This window comes from Thermobia domestica, chromosome 10 (assembly GCF_964235325.1).
Source record: "Thermobia domestica chromosome 10, izTheDome1.hap1.1, whole genome shotgun sequence".
Taxonomy (NCBI): Eukaryota; Metazoa; Arthropoda; class Insecta; order Zygentoma; family Lepismatidae; genus Thermobia; species Thermobia domestica.
This window is the reverse complement of record NC_137463.1, coordinates 10,199,815-10,217,204: the sequence shown is the minus strand read 5'-3', so window position 1 is coordinate 10,217,204 and position 17,390 is coordinate 10,199,815. Positions and strand designations below refer to the sequence as shown.

At 38.7% G+C, this 17,390-nt stretch overlaps 1 protein-coding gene across 1 annotated transcript in view; it reads right to left on the bottom strand.

Moving 5' to 3' along the window:
• LOC145662276 (uncharacterized) overlaps positions 1 to 17,390 on the bottom strand; it is a 729,687-nt gene that overhangs the window by 553,221 nt on the left and 159,076 nt on the right. The window contains exon 2 of the mRNA XM_081727665.1: positions 14,826 to 14,992. Within this exon, the coding sequence (XP_081583791.1) occupies positions 14,826 to 14,986 (161 nt within the window). The 5' untranslated portion in view covers positions 14,987 to 14,992. The remainder of the gene's footprint in view (positions 1 to 14,825; positions 14,993 to 17,390) is intronic.

Sequence of the window (17,390 nt, the reverse complement as noted above, 5' to 3'; positions counted from 1 at the left end):
TTTTTCTGGTTTCTTATTATAGTTTTGGTAGCCTCATTAGGTTAAGAGGCGCATCAAGTGTTAATGTTTTACGTTTCTATTTTAATGTTTTTGTTTTCTTTTTTTATTATAAGTTTTCCGAATTACTTGGAATTAAGATGTGTTTTGTTTACTTGGATGACTGTACTTTTAGTGATCTTGGTATAATGGTAAGTTGGAACTAGTATAATATTTCTCAATTAAAAAAAAAAAATCCCAAATAGAAGGAAGAAATATAATGGATATATGTAGTTTGATACTATAATGCTACCACAAGCTCTTATGCCATGCTTATTGCTATTCTCGTTGCTATAGTGGCTAGCATTCATGACTTTGGTACGTGGGGTCCCGAGTTTGATTCCCGGTTGAAAAAGAACATAAATTGGAACGCACAAATGTAGTTCGGATTCCACCTCAAACTTTAGATTCAAGTGTCTAATAGCCTTACTGCTGAAAAGAAACACTAAACTTCAAATCACTATCAGATGAGCGTAATTTATAGTTTCAGTAAACACTTCAAGAAAAGTATGTTGGTAGCACTGATCGTCCTACTTAGACCCCTCCGTCCTATTTAAACCCTATCGTCCGGCTTAGACCCATTTTTGGTCCTCAATAGACCCATTCGTCCTGTATAGACCCCTTGGGTATTTTCGTGCATTGCAAAAGGGGTCTAAACTGAACGAAAACGTCCGGAATAGACCCATTGCAGCTACCTATTTATCTATCTATCTATCTATCTATCTATCTATCTATCTATCTATATATCTATATATATAAAAGAGAACGTACAAAATCCTTTGTCCGCTCATCACGCTAATACGGCTGAACCAATTTCTTTCATTTTTGGGGGGTTATTAGGATTTGGACCCTAGATGGTTTTTATCATATCACTTTAATTTTTAATTACCAGTGTCTTGAGATAATTGACCATTCAAGTGTCCATAACGTACAAATCCTTTGTTATTAGTTCATCATAGGTAAAAATAAACGTATTTATATGCAACCCGCATGACCGTGTCACTCGGCGGGTTAACATAAATGACAGGCGATATACAGCGGAAAATAGCTTGAATCTTCTGTTTAAAATTTTTTAATTGATTTGCTTATTTTTACAGACACTTTTACAATATGCCAGCACCGGGATGACCGCAGCGAAGCGGGGCGGGTTAACATAAATGACAGGCGATATAATGTTAAGATTTACTGCAATCTTCTATGGTTTTTATCATATCACTTGAAAGCGAAAAAGTAAAAATTATCTAAGTAACAAAGTTTATTGCGTTCCGGGGTGACCGCAGCGAAGCGGGGTGAACGCTGCTAGTATATATATATATATATGATTTTGTGATTGAATTAACATATGTTTCTTATCTTTCACATGAGTTATTATAGGAAACTAAGATTATTTTCTCAAAACAAATATTAAAAATGTTTTGTTTACGAAACTAATTTACATAAAACAATTTTAAATTTTAAGCAGTAATTAAAAACAAAAGGAAGAAAAGAGAAAGGAAAAAACTTTCATTGAGAAAAAATAAAAGTACAGTACCGGTCAAAAGTTTAAGATCGACTATGAGATGAGGGTCAGTCAATAGACCGAGGACGTATACTTTTGGCCAGATATCTCTGTTCCCTTGTTTAGGAAAGACTCCTGCGGAGAGCATGAATTTTGATGACAAGTAGGTTCGGTATAATACGTATGCTCATGATGTATATAATTAAATGTCGTGCCATGAGTATCAAAATCCGACAAAATTGAACATTCACCCTCTATCCCCCCATAATATAAGGCAGGTAAGGAAGTATGTTAATTTTTCCGGAAGGGAGACATATAAGACGTCCATTTAGAGGGAACATTTCTAAACATACGACATAATGCACTGTTTATACTTCACCAACGAAGGTCTATAACCTAACTTAAAAAAGGTGAACACAATGCCATGTCGACACAGTTCCCGTAAGAGCATTGTATGATTGAAGATAGTCGTTTGCGGACGTAGAAGTAATTCAGATGATTGCCAACAAGTGGAAGATGCGTTCAGAGCCACGTTATGTGGTCCGTTACACACAAAAGGATTGGAGTTTTTGCATAGAAGAGAGAGTCATGTACAGTGTATAGTTTTGTGTTTCGCGAGAAGATGAGATGTCAAGGTGTTGCAGAGTTTGTGAAATGTGAAGTCGTTGATACCCACAAGTGTGGGAAGTATCATCGAGACATGCCAGGGGCGCTACACGTAAGTGTTAAACGAACGTGCAGTCATTATCGGGCATCCGGTGGCGTTGCAGATGAACTAAGCACAGAACGTCCTAAAGTCACAATGAGACTAGAGGTTTGAACAATTGTCATGGTAGCCTAAGTAGAACCATAAAGTTAGCGTCTCTGCCACACAGACAGATTCAGGTACCATTGCAATCCTGACACATTGTGTGACGTGGTCTGTGTGAGCAAAACTGTACTCGCCATTACACACGCCACTGTTGACAGCTCACAGCAGGAGCAATAGGTATAAGTGGTGTTTTCCAAAGAGAGTATCGGGTATGCAAAGAGTATGAACTGGTCCAAACACTCCAACAATCAATCGCGATTTCGGGTTTACCCACCTCGTAAGATCACAGTGCATCGTCACGCTGCAGAGATATTTCTCCCAGAATATTTATCGCTGGCATGTCAGTTATGGTGTGGGAATGCATGTGTTTGACTGGCACTGACGTCATTCGTTTTATTAAGAGTACCAATGAACACCGCAGAACACCTTTCAACGAAACAATATGTTCCGTTTAGCTCAAAAGCTGTATGGACGATATTTCGTGTTCCAGCAAGACAATGCTACTTGTCATAAATCCTGAGCTGTTACGGAATTGTTTTTTAGACAATGACGTGGCAGTTTTCTCCTGGTCAGTTAACAACCCTGATCTAAATCCAATATAAAACCTTTGAAATATTATTGACTTATGTCTGTCTGAAATATTATTGACTTATGACACAATCTAGTAATCTTTCCAAACTTCTTGAGAAAATATTTGTACTGGTAATGAGATCACAGCAGCTCAGTGCTCATTTCTAGTCACCAATATGCCCCGCTGTATTAGTCAGTGCCTGCGACAGCACCAGTAGTAAATCAGTAGTGTAAAGAGTGCTGTACTTACCATTTGTTTATGCATGATATCCTCATTGTGAGATTTTCTTGTCAATAAATATTTTTTTGTTCTGAATTTTCTCGTGTGATTTTAAACTTTTGATCGGTACGCTGGATGTTTGCGAACCCTAATTAATAAATCATATCTAATTATTATTGTTATTGAATTGTACAGCCTGATACCACTATACAACCAGAAATGATTGGAAGAGCTAATGAACAGTAACGTGATTATCAGATATACAGAAGGTCGTTTCATCCATAAGGTGGGTGAATTCCACCCCTTGTCCCAGATTGTAAAACACCTTTTCTAGCATTCGATCACGTGCAATACTATAACCCTGGAGATGAACAATTGCACAATATCGGAGAATAGTTTCTACTCTCTCAAATGTTTTGATTCGACGCGTTCCGTTTTAATAGATCAAAGGGACAAAAGTCTATGAGTGATACATTTAACAGGGGTGCATCTACATAGGATAGCCTTGATACCACCTACTGTTCCATACAAGCCATGTAGGCCACCGTTGGTTTCGAGATGTGACGGCTGGCCTTTTGTTGTGAATGTGGACTTCGGCAGTCTCATTGTCATACATATCAGAGGCATGTTGGTGGTATATAATGCTGTATGAAGTAAGCCACATTTACGTGCACATTAGCTGCCGCTCTGTGTATAAGAAGCTTCCCCAGTACAGAAGCCCGCCACTACCCATAAAACCTTTTGGCAAAACTTTCCTTGGACATGTAGAAGCACTGTGTGTGCTCCTTTCTATCGATAGAGTGGTACTAAATCGGACGCGTCTGCTTTGAGCTGATGAAATAGATACACGCATCATTTAGAGCAGTCGTTCTCAACCGATGTGTCGTGACATACTAGTGTGTCATGTAATTCCCTAAGGTGTGTCGCAAAATTTTAGATTTTAAAAATCACGAAGAATTTAATAATATTTAGTTAAAATCGAGACAGATCTTACCAGTCAACACCTCCAGTACTATATAGAGCCATTATAAAACTAATTGGTTTCACTATTATAATAGTTATTATTATTATTATTATTATTATTATTATTATTATTATTATTATTATTATTATTATAAAAATATCAAACAAATGTGTCACAGTGTCCTAGACATTCACTAAGATGTGTCATCAGTCAAAAAACATTGAGAACAACTAATCTAGAGCAATGACACGCCATTTATAACCCGATTGGCACCGCTCATACAGACATTTGCATGACATTTGCATGATGTTACAGCACAGACTTGACGTTTCTGCCTCGTTTTCAGACCTAACACCGAGTAGGTTCCGAGTAACGGTTACTGGTAACCGTCGAGCACATGTTGTTTCACGTTGCAGTGGTGGATTCTCTTTGATCACATATTGTCGTATTTTAGCAGTGACGTCTCGAATACATTTCCGAACTAGTTGCTTCTTCTGCTCATGCATTACTGCATGTAGTGAAACATTTGCACTTGCACTATTTTTTTAAATTTGGCTGTAGTTGTGGCACATGTTGGAAAGTGCTACTATGCAGCCTTCACAAAACGAATGCTTTTCTTGGAGGCATGATTGGTGATCTCAGAGATTCTTACTCTTAGCTTGTAGATAACTATCACCATCTCGTGCCATGTATACGATATGATAATGAGACAACTGCAGCACCCTGGCGGCGATTGCAATTCACTACCATAAGCATGAAATGACTTTCTGTATGTACTCCATATTTCCAGACTTTGGACTAGGAGTATGAGGTATGTGAAAAGAGCTCCACGGTCATTTGATCTCAACCTCACGGATTAGGTGAAATCAGAAATCTGGATCAAGATCGTGTCTTTGTAATAGTTACTCTCTATCCCCCTCCATATAAAGATATTACTTACTGTTAGTCTGAAAACTTCTATTTAAGCAGTCCAAAAAGCCTAAATAACAACATATAAGGTGGTTATGCAACCAAAACGACACCAATGATAAGTTGGGTTGCATAGTTAGTTATGCAGGTAAATAAGGCAATAACAGCTCAGAATTCAATCAAAATGGCCAGTCCTTAATGGAATCTAGGATTCGAAAGTAATGAATGTTCTACAGTGTTAATTGTATGTAGAATCGACTCTGGGAAAGCAAAGTAGTAATGAATTTTTAAAAATCAATAATATTAAAAAAAAAAAAAACATGTAAATTTCCGTTGTTTTCCTTAATAAGAAAAATCTCCATCCTCCTACTCTCTGAAAGAAAACATTTTTTTTCACTTTACTATAAACAACAACACAGATCCTCTTTCTGATTCCCAGATCTTTTTACGTGGAAAAGAAGCTTTTGTATTCTTCAATTGGTTTCATTATATCTCTGGGATTTTACATATTAGATTTACTGCAAGCTTTTTCCAAACCTCCATTTTCCGTTGGGAATATTATGTCTCCTTGAGTTTCCTCATTAACTAGGATTACTTCCCTTCTCCGACTGTTGTCAAAGTAACTTGTTTATTCACTTAATTATAAATCCTTTGATCAGCACATAACGAATAGGATCTTGAAAACATCTGATTGAAGTGACTCTATCCGTAACCTTTTCTCAAAAGGTTTGATTTTTTAAAGTTTTCAGTTACCTTGTTTTTCTCTAGGAATATGTACAAGTAAGTTTTCTGGAACCATGCACGAACCTTTACATTCACATATACCATTTTGTCTCGTCTTGAGACTTCCTTTTTTGTTACACACTAATACTTATGTGAAATTTACTGTTTGTTTCTAAGAATTATTTGATTATTAGGGATAGAACAAGAAAGATATATCACGCACAGACACGAGTTGCCACTGTTAATAGGATAACAGAAAAAAAAACAACAAAAAAACAAACATGAGCAGCTCGATTATCAATGGGAAAACATTCCATGTCTTGTGTAAACAGTCAATATATTGATATATCAGAGTTTATAGCACATAAGTTCCGTACATACAAAAAGCTACTAGAAGTTGACCAATCACAATATGACATTGTTAGGGGCAAAGTAACAACTTTAGGAGCGAATCAATAACCTTCCACAATAACGCGATAACAGTGTGAACACGTACAGCTAGAATTATTAAGCTGTACGCTAAAAGTCAGTACATATTAGTTTTCTATTGTTTTCTCTTTAATTTTCCTTTTAAGGGGAAAATGAAGCTTAAATAGGAAAAATCTTCCCTCTTTTTCCTTATACAGTAAAGCCTGTCTTCAACGGATCCTTTATCAAACGGAGATATTTGACGGTCCCAAGAATTTACTGCATGAATCGTGTTAAATTCCCTTCAGTAAACGGAAACTTTATTACGCGGACAACGGAAATCAAAATACTCCTTTTTAACGGATAATCTCAAGTTTCGGAGTGCAGCATTTAGAAAATTTTTAGACATCCTATGACAGGTCAGATATAATTTTTTTTAGCAAAACAGACGGTGATGTGCAAACCGAAGCAGATACGATGGATATACATGCTTTAATTGAGAGTTGTACCGAAAGCCTGAAAGGAGAAAAGGAGGTAGAGGAAGTGGAAGAGGCCTTATCAAGATTCTTTCAAAAGTTGAAATGAACTGCAACAGTTGCCTTATGTCGAAATGGCACTGGCATACTTAGTATAGTTCTTCAGGCTAAGTTTTTGTGGAAAGTTGGTCAAACAAGCATCGATGTGTACAGAAAACTCTCCTTGACTATTGGTAAAATTAAGTAAGCATGTGTACAGTACTTTTTCAGTTCATTGGAAGTTTTGCGTGTATTAATTCGTAGTAGAAATTAATACTGTAAATTGATTAAGGTACATACAACATCTTATTTCATCTCAGTATGCCCATTATATATACGCCCTTTTTTGGGTGTGTGCATAGGTCTGCCTTTGTTAACCGGAAACCTTGCTTTAACTGAAATTTTTGCAACTCGCGTTCAATTCCGCTTAAGACAGGTTTTACTGTATACATTAATTGAGATTGTGCTGGCTATTATAAATTCCGTACATGTCACGCAAAGAAAGAACCATATCGTTTTCGTTCTCCACGTTAAAAAAATGAAGTCCTCAAAAATATTTATGAACTTCAAGACGAAGTTCTAATCAATGTTTCCAATGTGACATGTGACACGGAAGGAGTCGAGTGTGGATTCTACAAAGCCGTTCGTGCAGTAAGCAAGGTACGCTGACACATGCCCTGTCAACTGAATTTTTCAAAGTTTGTCCATTCAGTCTATTTGATAGGTGCCTGTGTAAATTGTGGAGGAAACTAAGACATTAAGCGGTCAATGCCATTCAAACTCTTTCTTTTCCCTCCCTTTTTTTCAGAGAAAGTATCTTAACTGGAAATCCAGGTATCACGTCCAATACAGGGTTTCCCAATCTGGGTGTCACAAAATATTTAAAAACTTTTACTAAAATGACGCCTCCGCGATGGCTTAGTGGTTCAACGCTCACCTCTGGTGCGTGAGGTAGCTGCTTTGATTCCAACTCGTGCCATGTAAAATTTTTGCTGAACAACACCGTGTGCGTGGGTTTTCTCGGGTTTTTCCGTCTTCTTCCCACTTTCTTAATTCTGTCACTTCATTAATTATCAACATCTCCCTTAGCTCGTGGGGCGTTATATTAGAAAGTAATTTTCTTTTCATTTTATTTCACTGCAATGGCAATTTTAGGAATCTTGTAGATGACAAATATTTGGATTTTGGATTTCCTCCAAGACTGCAAATAGAACCTGTCCCTGCACCTTCGGTGTCCTAATTCACTACGCTCCTCACCAGCGTTCGCTCATTATCGCTCTCTCCGACCCTTGTGCTTTCCGATAGATCACGAAAAAAAATCCCCTTATTAAACATTTTCTCCTAGAAATTATACAACACTGACAAAGTTACAAGCACTAATGTTTCCATATATTTAAGGCATCGCATGTTCTTTCTACATTTATTTCAGTGACAGAATTTGCTTTTCTGTGATCTATCCTCTATGGTTCAATTGATTTCAGATTTTACTTTTTACCAATAGTCTTAACTGTTCTACAAAGTTTAGCCATGATCCGTCGAGGTGTTCAAAGAAAAAACATCGGGAATGTGTTGTATCTTTTAAAGATAAAATATACATGGATAGATGGATATAAATGAATGGATACAGATGGATGTACAAGAAAAGAATGGATAGAGACAGATGGATATAGACAGACGGATAGGTCTGTAGACAGGTGATATAAATAGATGGATATAGACAAATTGATATGGATATAGGACGATAAATATAGACAGATGGATATAGACGAATGTACATAGATGGATGGATATAGACGAATGGATATGAAGAGATGAATATAGAACGATGAATATAGATAGATGGATATAGACCAATGGATACAGATAGAAGGATATATACAGACGGATATGGACAGATGGATATAGAATAATGAATATAGACAGATGGATATATACAAATGGATATGGACAGATGAATATAGAACGATGGATAGATGGATATATATAGACAGATGGATATACACGTGGACATAGATGTAGACAGATGGATACAGACGAATGAATATAGGTAGATGGATATAGATAAATAAATATTGATGAATGGACACAGATGGATATAGAGAAATGGATGTAGACGAATGGGTATTGCCGATCTGTAAGACTTTCATTACGAATGCATAGTATAGTTTGGAAATCTAAAGAAAAAAATGTAGATAGTATTTCATTGATGTTATAAAACACAAAGAAAGGAAAAAAAAAATAAGTATGTTTTTAGTTCAAGAGCTGACCATTAACTGCAAGAATTTTATTCAAAGTATTAGTGACACTTCACAAAAAAGATTTTGTACAGTACATTACGCCATGCAGAAGATTTGCTGAATAAATTGCAGTGGGCACAGGTGTTATTTGTTGAAGGACAACAACTTCAAAATGAAAAATAAAAGAGAAACAACTAGAGACAAGTACAAGTATGTAATTCTGAATGCAATTGCTCTCTATACACACTGGCTACAAAGTTTTCGACATGACAAAAATCGCCGTTTTAATGAAAGAAAATCTGTCTTTATTGAAAATTCTTACATATTTTTAACGTTTAACGGATTTTTAAAATATGTCCAAAGATGAGACACGTACCACTCGATAGAACTTATTATGCAGAACAAAATGATATGGATGAGCGTACATCCTTTGAAAAAAATATACGATAACTACGCCATCTGTTAACATGAAACTGAGACTGAAATATTCCCTCATGAAACACTAGCGAGATAACAGTAGTGGTGAAATGAGATATTAGCCCGAACTTATTAATTCTTCAAGTATATTTTTTGTAAAATTATAATATCCTTCAAAGAGGAGACCTATATGTCTCAAAAGATAGAGAACATCACACTGAACAAAATGACATATAGACATAGATATAGACAGCAGCTCGATATAGACGGATGGATGTATAGACAGATAAATATAGACAGATGGATATAGACAAATAGATATAGAGAGATGGATATTAACAGATGGACATAGACGGGTAGTTGTAGATAGATATAGATGAATTGATATAGACAGATGGATATAGATAGATGGATATAGACAGATGGATATAAATAAATAGATAAAGATGGATATAGACAGACAGACAGATGGATATAGACGGGTAGATGTAGATAAATAGATATAGACAGATAGATATATATAGATGGATGGATATAGACAGATGAATATAGATGAATTGATATAGACAGATGGATATAGATAGATGGATATAGACGCATGGATATAGATAGATGGATAAAGATGGATATAGACAGACAGACAGATGGATATAGACGGGTAGATGTAGATAGATAGATATAGACAGGTAGATATATATAGATGGATGGATATAGACAGATGAATCTAGATGAATGAATATAGACAGACGGGTACAGATGAATACAGTCAGATAGATATAGACAAATGGATAGAGACGGTAGACAGATAGGTACATTCTGATGATTAGTTTTCGAGAAAATAAAAAAAAACTGTGGCGTTAAAAAGAAGTCATTCGCTGCCAATAATAACAACTAATAATTTTTATTGTGTTGGAACAGACTATTTATTCATTTACGATATTTATCCTATATGTAAGAACAATATACCGTCAACTGCTAAATTGTGTCTACTGTCATTTGTCTTCTAACGGTGTCACAATAAAGCTAATAGTGACAGAGTGCTAACAGTGACACGCACTACCTGTAATATATGTATTACATCCTCTAATGGAGACACATAGACTGCTATCAGTGAGATACACTACCTGTAACATATGTACCACATTTTCTAACGGTGACAGAATGCTAACAGTGACACGCACTACCTGTAACATACTATATCACATCTTCTCACGCTAACACATACTGCTAACAGTGACACACACTGCCTGTAATGTATGTACCTTATCTAATGTACTTTCAACCAATTCTATATACGTAATAACGAAATCCCTGAAGATGGCAGGTGTTTAGCAGACATCGCTTTAAATGTGCTTTCTTGTTGCAGTAAAGAAAAAATAAATCATATGCAACAGTCATTACTTCTCATTGCAGTGACAGATTGACAAATGAAGATAAATACAAACCTCAAGGGACAAGATAAAATAAAATGCAGAAAATAATGAAAAATAAAACGTTTTATTATTATTATTATTTTGCAAATAATGCTGGCTGGTACGTCTCTAATAACGAAACATTATAACAAATGAAGACAGCAAAGATGGCAGATGAGAATGTGTATATATATGAGAAATAAATTACTTGGCATAAAAGTTTTTCTTCGTCTTCTTCTTCTTCTTCTTAAAGCACCAGTATTCATGCAAGATGAATCTAATGGGGCTGATGACCGAAAGTGAACAAAACAAAACTTCCTTGTTTGTCATTTTGTTTTGTGTTACCTACAAAAGAAGAGCGGGGGGAGGGGGCAAATATTTGTTGCGTGTCTTACATCAATCGTTATGTCTTCTGCGTTTTTTGTTTGTTTGTCTGTTTCGCAAAATTCTCTACCACATAATGGAGCAACCCATCTTCAGATCATGGATGCTTAATTTACTAGTTTGCTATTGTGCAGGAGTACGTACTTTTAACAAAAAACACCACTGCAATTTATTTGGTACCGTAAGATTTTCCCTTTTCTTGTTTGAAGATTGGTGTCATGTTTTCCTGAGAGTATTTTGTGCATAAGAGAAATGTGATGCAAATACAATTGTAGTGACTCTGATAAACAAAATTAGTTGTTATGACATCCAAAGATTCTAATTTAAAGGAAGACTTCCCGACATTTCTTACTTTAATCACTGGATACCTTACATTAGTCTCATAACGATCTTACAGTAACATCATATCTCTGTTAACCGTCGCTATTCTTAACGGTTTGCACTGTCTTTGATTTTTTAACGGACTTCGAAATAAGGAGGAAGTTTTCAATTCAACCCTTTGTATACATATTATAAAAGTAACCAAGAAAGTTCTGAAGTTCTGTCGCTTTTTGTGGAGGTCTCTGTTCAATTGGTCCTCATACCGTGAGTTGAATGCGAATGGAGATAAGGCGAAGGTCAGTTGTTGGTGTGAGTATATCCAACATACTACCTAATTGTGGCAGTTCAGTTACACCGTGAACTTACGTAGGAACAGAGTGAACATGGGACCTTCACAGAGCGAGTTCAAACTGGGGTCAAACCTCACTGTAGAGGGGTGGAAGATATGCCAGACCTTTGGTGAGAGTGTCGTGACTACGCACACGGACAGTCAGCGGTGGTTTAACAAGTTTAAGAACGGTGACGAAACAGTCAAAGACGCACCGCGTGCCGGAAGACCAAATCATGTACAAAATTAAGATCTTCAGGCAGCAGTTGAGGTGAACAGTGATCAGGCATGTGAGGAACTGGGACTACAATTCAATGTGAGTGGAGAAACTATTCGTCAGCACCTCCATCCACTTAGGAAGCACTACAAGTTCGATCGATGATTTGGCTCCCGGCAAGAAGGCAACGGGAGCAGACACCTGTGTTTCTTTGCTGTCTTGTCTGAGGAAGGAGCCATTTTTGGACGGGGTGTTGACATGTAATGAGAAGTGGGCACTGTACGAAGCTCCACGGCGCCGTCACCATTGGTTAACATTCCATGAACCGGTTCCAAAACAGCGGAAACCAGCACGCACCAGAAGAAGATCCTGTGTTTGGTGGACTGCTCGCGGCATCATGCATCGGGAACTGCTATCAGCTGATCAGAGCATCAATGCAACTGTGTACTGTCAGCAGTTGAGCTGTGTTCAAGAAAAATTAAAACTCTGGAGTCAGCACTTCTGAATCGCAGAGGACAGAAGAAAGGGTCCTCTTGTTACAGGACAACACGGCTAGGATGACCTGGGACACCATCCTACGCTTTGGATGGGAAACTATTGCATCCACCACACTCCCTAGACATTGCACCGTCCGATTATCACCTGCTCCGTTCTTTGAAAAATCACCTTAAAAACGCCAGTTCAAATCCCTAGTAGATGTGCAAAATGTACTTGGTACTTTCTTCGCATCATGGCCCGCAAGTTCTACCGCGATGGAATCTATGTCCTTCCAGAACGTTGGCAGAAGGTCGTAGATGCTAATGGGGACTATTTTTAATCTTCCAGGTACGTCTTACGTGACATATCGATGTTCGAAGGTAGCTGGTGAAAAAGCGGCAGAACTTTCTTAGTTACTTTTATATATATCGGATGTTCTAAAAATTGCTCCCGGGACTACGGAGCACTATTCTATAAGTCAAAATAAAACGAAAAATATATGTAATTGTATACTTTTTAGGGTTCTCGTCTGGAGGCTCGAATTGCACTATGTGGCAACGTCGCAGATAAGGAATCATAGAGTAGATCTAAACACTCCATCAAATAGTTCCATCGACTCTTTTCAGATGGCAGTTAAAGTCGATAGATGTTGACACTAGCACCATCTATTAGCATAACAATCGATGTAACTTCTTGATGGATTCGTAGAGCAACGCTAATGGTTCCAAATTAATCTACCACGTTGCCACATTGAGACATTTTTGATTCCTCATAGCGGTTGAAGAAGGCTCTGGAGTGTATACCATTATACAGTGTTTTTACATTATTTTGACCTGTAGAATACCGCTGTGTTGTCTGTGAGTAAGTCAGCCTATGTCCCCGGCGTTTTGACATATACTGTATATATGTCAAAGAGTGACGAAAGAGGATTCGAAATGAGAAATGTGCGTCATTGTAAACAGGATACAACATGAAGAAGGTCGTAAAAGTTATGTTTTGTAAAGTCACGAAATTATGCCACACTTTTACTTTCCCCAGTTGAAATTTTGATTTTTTTTTTTTTTTAAGTAGGCGGTGATCAGGCTTCATTCCCGATACAGTATTATAATCATTTACAATTCCAAAATAGGGATAATTTTTCATAATTTGAATCAATACATCTCCTATCAGATACTCTAATTAATGATTAATCATACCTAGAATCAGGGATGAAAGTGCGGCTGAACGCGGGAGGAAGTCGTCCCCTCACTTCCAGAAAATATCTGTGGCGTCCCCCCAGTTTCTAAAAGGATTACAATGGGTACAGATAGGCACGGGAGATGGCGTAACGACATGCGTCCCCCTCCCTTTTCAGATCCACTTTTACCCCTGACTAGAATCATGTTGTAGTCGTTGTTGTACCTACAGTTGATCCACTGTTCTTCTAATAGCTTGTCTAGCTATTGGTCTGTCATTATTAGTGTTCTGTTATCATAAATAATTAATTCTATTATATCGATGGCCCTCCGATTCAAAGAAAATTTGAAATTCACTCCTTCACGCTAGGATTTATCTGAGGAAAAATGTTACGACATATCTCGTAGGAAATTCTACCCTTTTAAGCCATACACGTAACTACGCTGCATATCCTACTGATATTGATACCAGCCGCTATATTGTTAAATTGCACACCTCTAAAAAAAGGCGTAAAAATCAGAAGATAAATTAGAAAAACATACCTCATCAGTTCCTGCACCACTCTTCATTTTGTCGAGTATTTTTGCACTTTCACCCACATACGATTGGCGAGGAGAAAAATTTTTCATTTTCTCTCACCTGATGTCGCTTAAATCGAAATCTTACGAATTTTCTTTCCGAAATAGAGCGTACTCTAAACAAGAGAAATCTCATAGGATCGCTTAGAATATAGGAAATAACATCGCGATCTGATGTCATATACGTTGAGATTTTGACTGTAGGACAAATCATAAGAGATTGCCTAAAATCTATGCTGTAGTGTATAGCAGGGACAAACCGTTTCTCCATCACGATATATGTATGATGTCAGAATGCATGGAAGAAACATATTAAAATTAAATTATAACATGAAATGAACATGGCGCACAGAATTAAGATAATATCCTTATTCTCATAGTAGCGTTAAGGAAATCTGGAAAACTAAGACCTTACACCACAGTTACATTTACACGACGAAGCCGCTTATGAGCATCAGTTTACTCTGTTACATCCTGCATAGAACGGTTTCCGTTGGCAGGAGTTTGAATCAGATATCTTACAGTGTTTTCATTTTTTTTTTTTAAAAAAAAAGAACTATTTTGGAAAGTATGCCATCTCGTGGAAATGTTACTTAAATAAACAACATGCGTCCATTTGCTTACCTTGGCAGATGCTGTTGCAGCGCTGCAGCTGAAGACGCAGGCTGTTGCTGTTGATTCGCCTGTTGCTGCTGTGATCCATCAGAATCATCTTTAGGTTCCGGTTCCGGATCGTCCGCTTCCGGTTCGGGAGACACTGCTCCGCTTTCAGTCTCCATCCTCATGGGTACCTGCAAAAAATAAAAACGAATATTTAACAAAAGAACCAAACGAATTTGTTCGCACAGAAAACTTTATACATTTATTTTTTCTTCATTTTTATAAATGATTTATCTAAGAACCGATGCAATGAGATTTTCCAAGATTTCCTTTCTTCTTCTAGAGTGTTCACATGCAAAAATAAACACAGAAATACCTATATGCATTAGCAAATAGCAGTTTAAAGGCGCGGTTATACCGAAATTTTCATATTTGATCCATCCCTTTTCCTCCTTCAAGGGAACTGAAGGAGCAAAACAAACACATTGCCTTTAAAAAAAGAAAAAAGAAAACAACGTTCGATTTTTCCAGTGGACAGGTTACTTACACACTAGCTCCGCTTGATTATACTGCAATTGATAGTACTTGTCCTTTCTGACAACTCGCTGCGCGCCAAAGGTGGCCATTTTCCACTGGCCTCATTCGGGCTCGCGCTCACTCGCGCTCGCGCTCACTTCTCTCAACTGAGCTCGCACTCACTCGGGCTCGCGCTCATCTCTCTGGACTGGGCTCGCACTCACTCGCGCTCGCGCTCACCAGTCTCAGCTGGACTCGCGATGACTAGCGCTCGCGATCACTTCTCCCAACTGGGCTCGCGCTCACTCGCGCTCGCACTCACTAATCTTATCTGGGCTCGCACTCACTAGGGCTCGCGCTCATCTCACTCGACTGAGCTCGCACTCACTCGGGCTCGCGCTCATGTCTCTCGACTGGGCTTGCACTCACTCGCGCTCGCGATCACTTCTTCCAACTGAGCTCGCACTCACTCGGGCTCGCGCTCATCTCTCTGGACTGGGCTCGCACTCACTCGCGCTCGCGCTCACCAGTCTCAGCTGGACTCGCGATGACTAGCGCTCGCGATCACTTCTCCCAACTGGGCTCGCGCTCACTCGCGCTCGCACTCACTAATCTTATCTGGGCTCGCACTCACTAGGGCTCGCGCTCATCTCACTCGACTGAGCTCGCACTCACTCGGGCTCGCGCTCATGTCTCTCGACTGGGCTCGCACTCACTCGCGCTCGCGATCACTTCTCCCAACTGAGCTCGCACTCACTCGCGCTCGCGCTCACTCGGGCTCGCGATCACTTCTGTTAACTGAGCTCGCGCTCACTCGGGCTCGCGCTCACTAATCTCAAGTGGGCTCGGGCTCACTCGGGCTCGCGCTCACTTATTACATTGGGATTCGGGCTCACTCGGGCTCGCGCTCAATTATTGAGCCCGAGCCCGGTTGAGCGTGAGTGCCGAGCTCACGAGCGTCGGGCTCGCGAGTTTGGACACCTATGCTGCGCGCACGTGGTGCTCAATGCTGTGTTGTCAGCTTTTGCGTCGGGTATTGAAACACGAGATTATTTACTGTAAGTAAATGTCAGTTTTATAAAATTAAATGACACAAAAGAGAACTAAAAAGAATGCTCTCAATAACCAGCAGCTCCACCACTCGAGTTGACATTCGACTAAAACAATGTGCATTTGAATATTCAAATTGGCAACGTGCGGAAAGGATGGAATGTTTACCATTGCACAGCCAGAGAAATGAGGCACTATAATTGGCTGAACGTGCTGTTGCCATAGAAACAGTTCTTGCCTGATTGTTATGACCACGTGCAGGAAGGAAAAACAGATGAAAGCAACTGTCAGAAAGGACAAGTTGTATCAAATGGACTGTAGTGATGTTCAAAACAGGGTTGCAGGTGTTCTCTTCACTGGAAATATGTCGTTGCTATCTGAACCGCAGATAACTCTTTGAACGTTTTGCTGACAACCTTGACTTGCCTAAGTAAGGAAAATTGACCGCAAAACTTGTTATAAACTTGCTGCTCTATGAAGAATGACTCGAGATAGGAAAATTGAAAAGGGGAGGATGAAATACGAAATTTTCGGTATAACCGTACTTTTACGTGTACACCACATGAAGGTGTGTTTTGTATGGCATAATACTTTCTCAATATTGCAAGGATCCCCACATCACAACAGACGCACGTGTCAACTCAACACGTGCTATTATTTATAAACAACATAGCAAACAGCAAGCCAACACGGAGGACAGCGAGGAACGCCGAAAGCAGACGGACCTCACGGAAGGACCCGAGGAGGACAAATAAAAGGAGGAACACCGAGGAACCCAGCATCAGTCGTCCAACTGATCAAATCACCTACACCGCCCTGAGGTCGCACTGGACTAGGGATCCTCTCAACAACAAAGCCTTGCGAAGCTGCCTTGAGCTGAGGGGGCTATCCTTCCAAACTCGCCGAACCGGCAGGTGCCTTGGAGACTGCTTTGAGAGAAGGGGCACCGTGCAAAACGCCTATACTTCTCTATTTGGACATTAACAAGGAAACAGCATTATTATCTTTGTAATCAAAGACGTT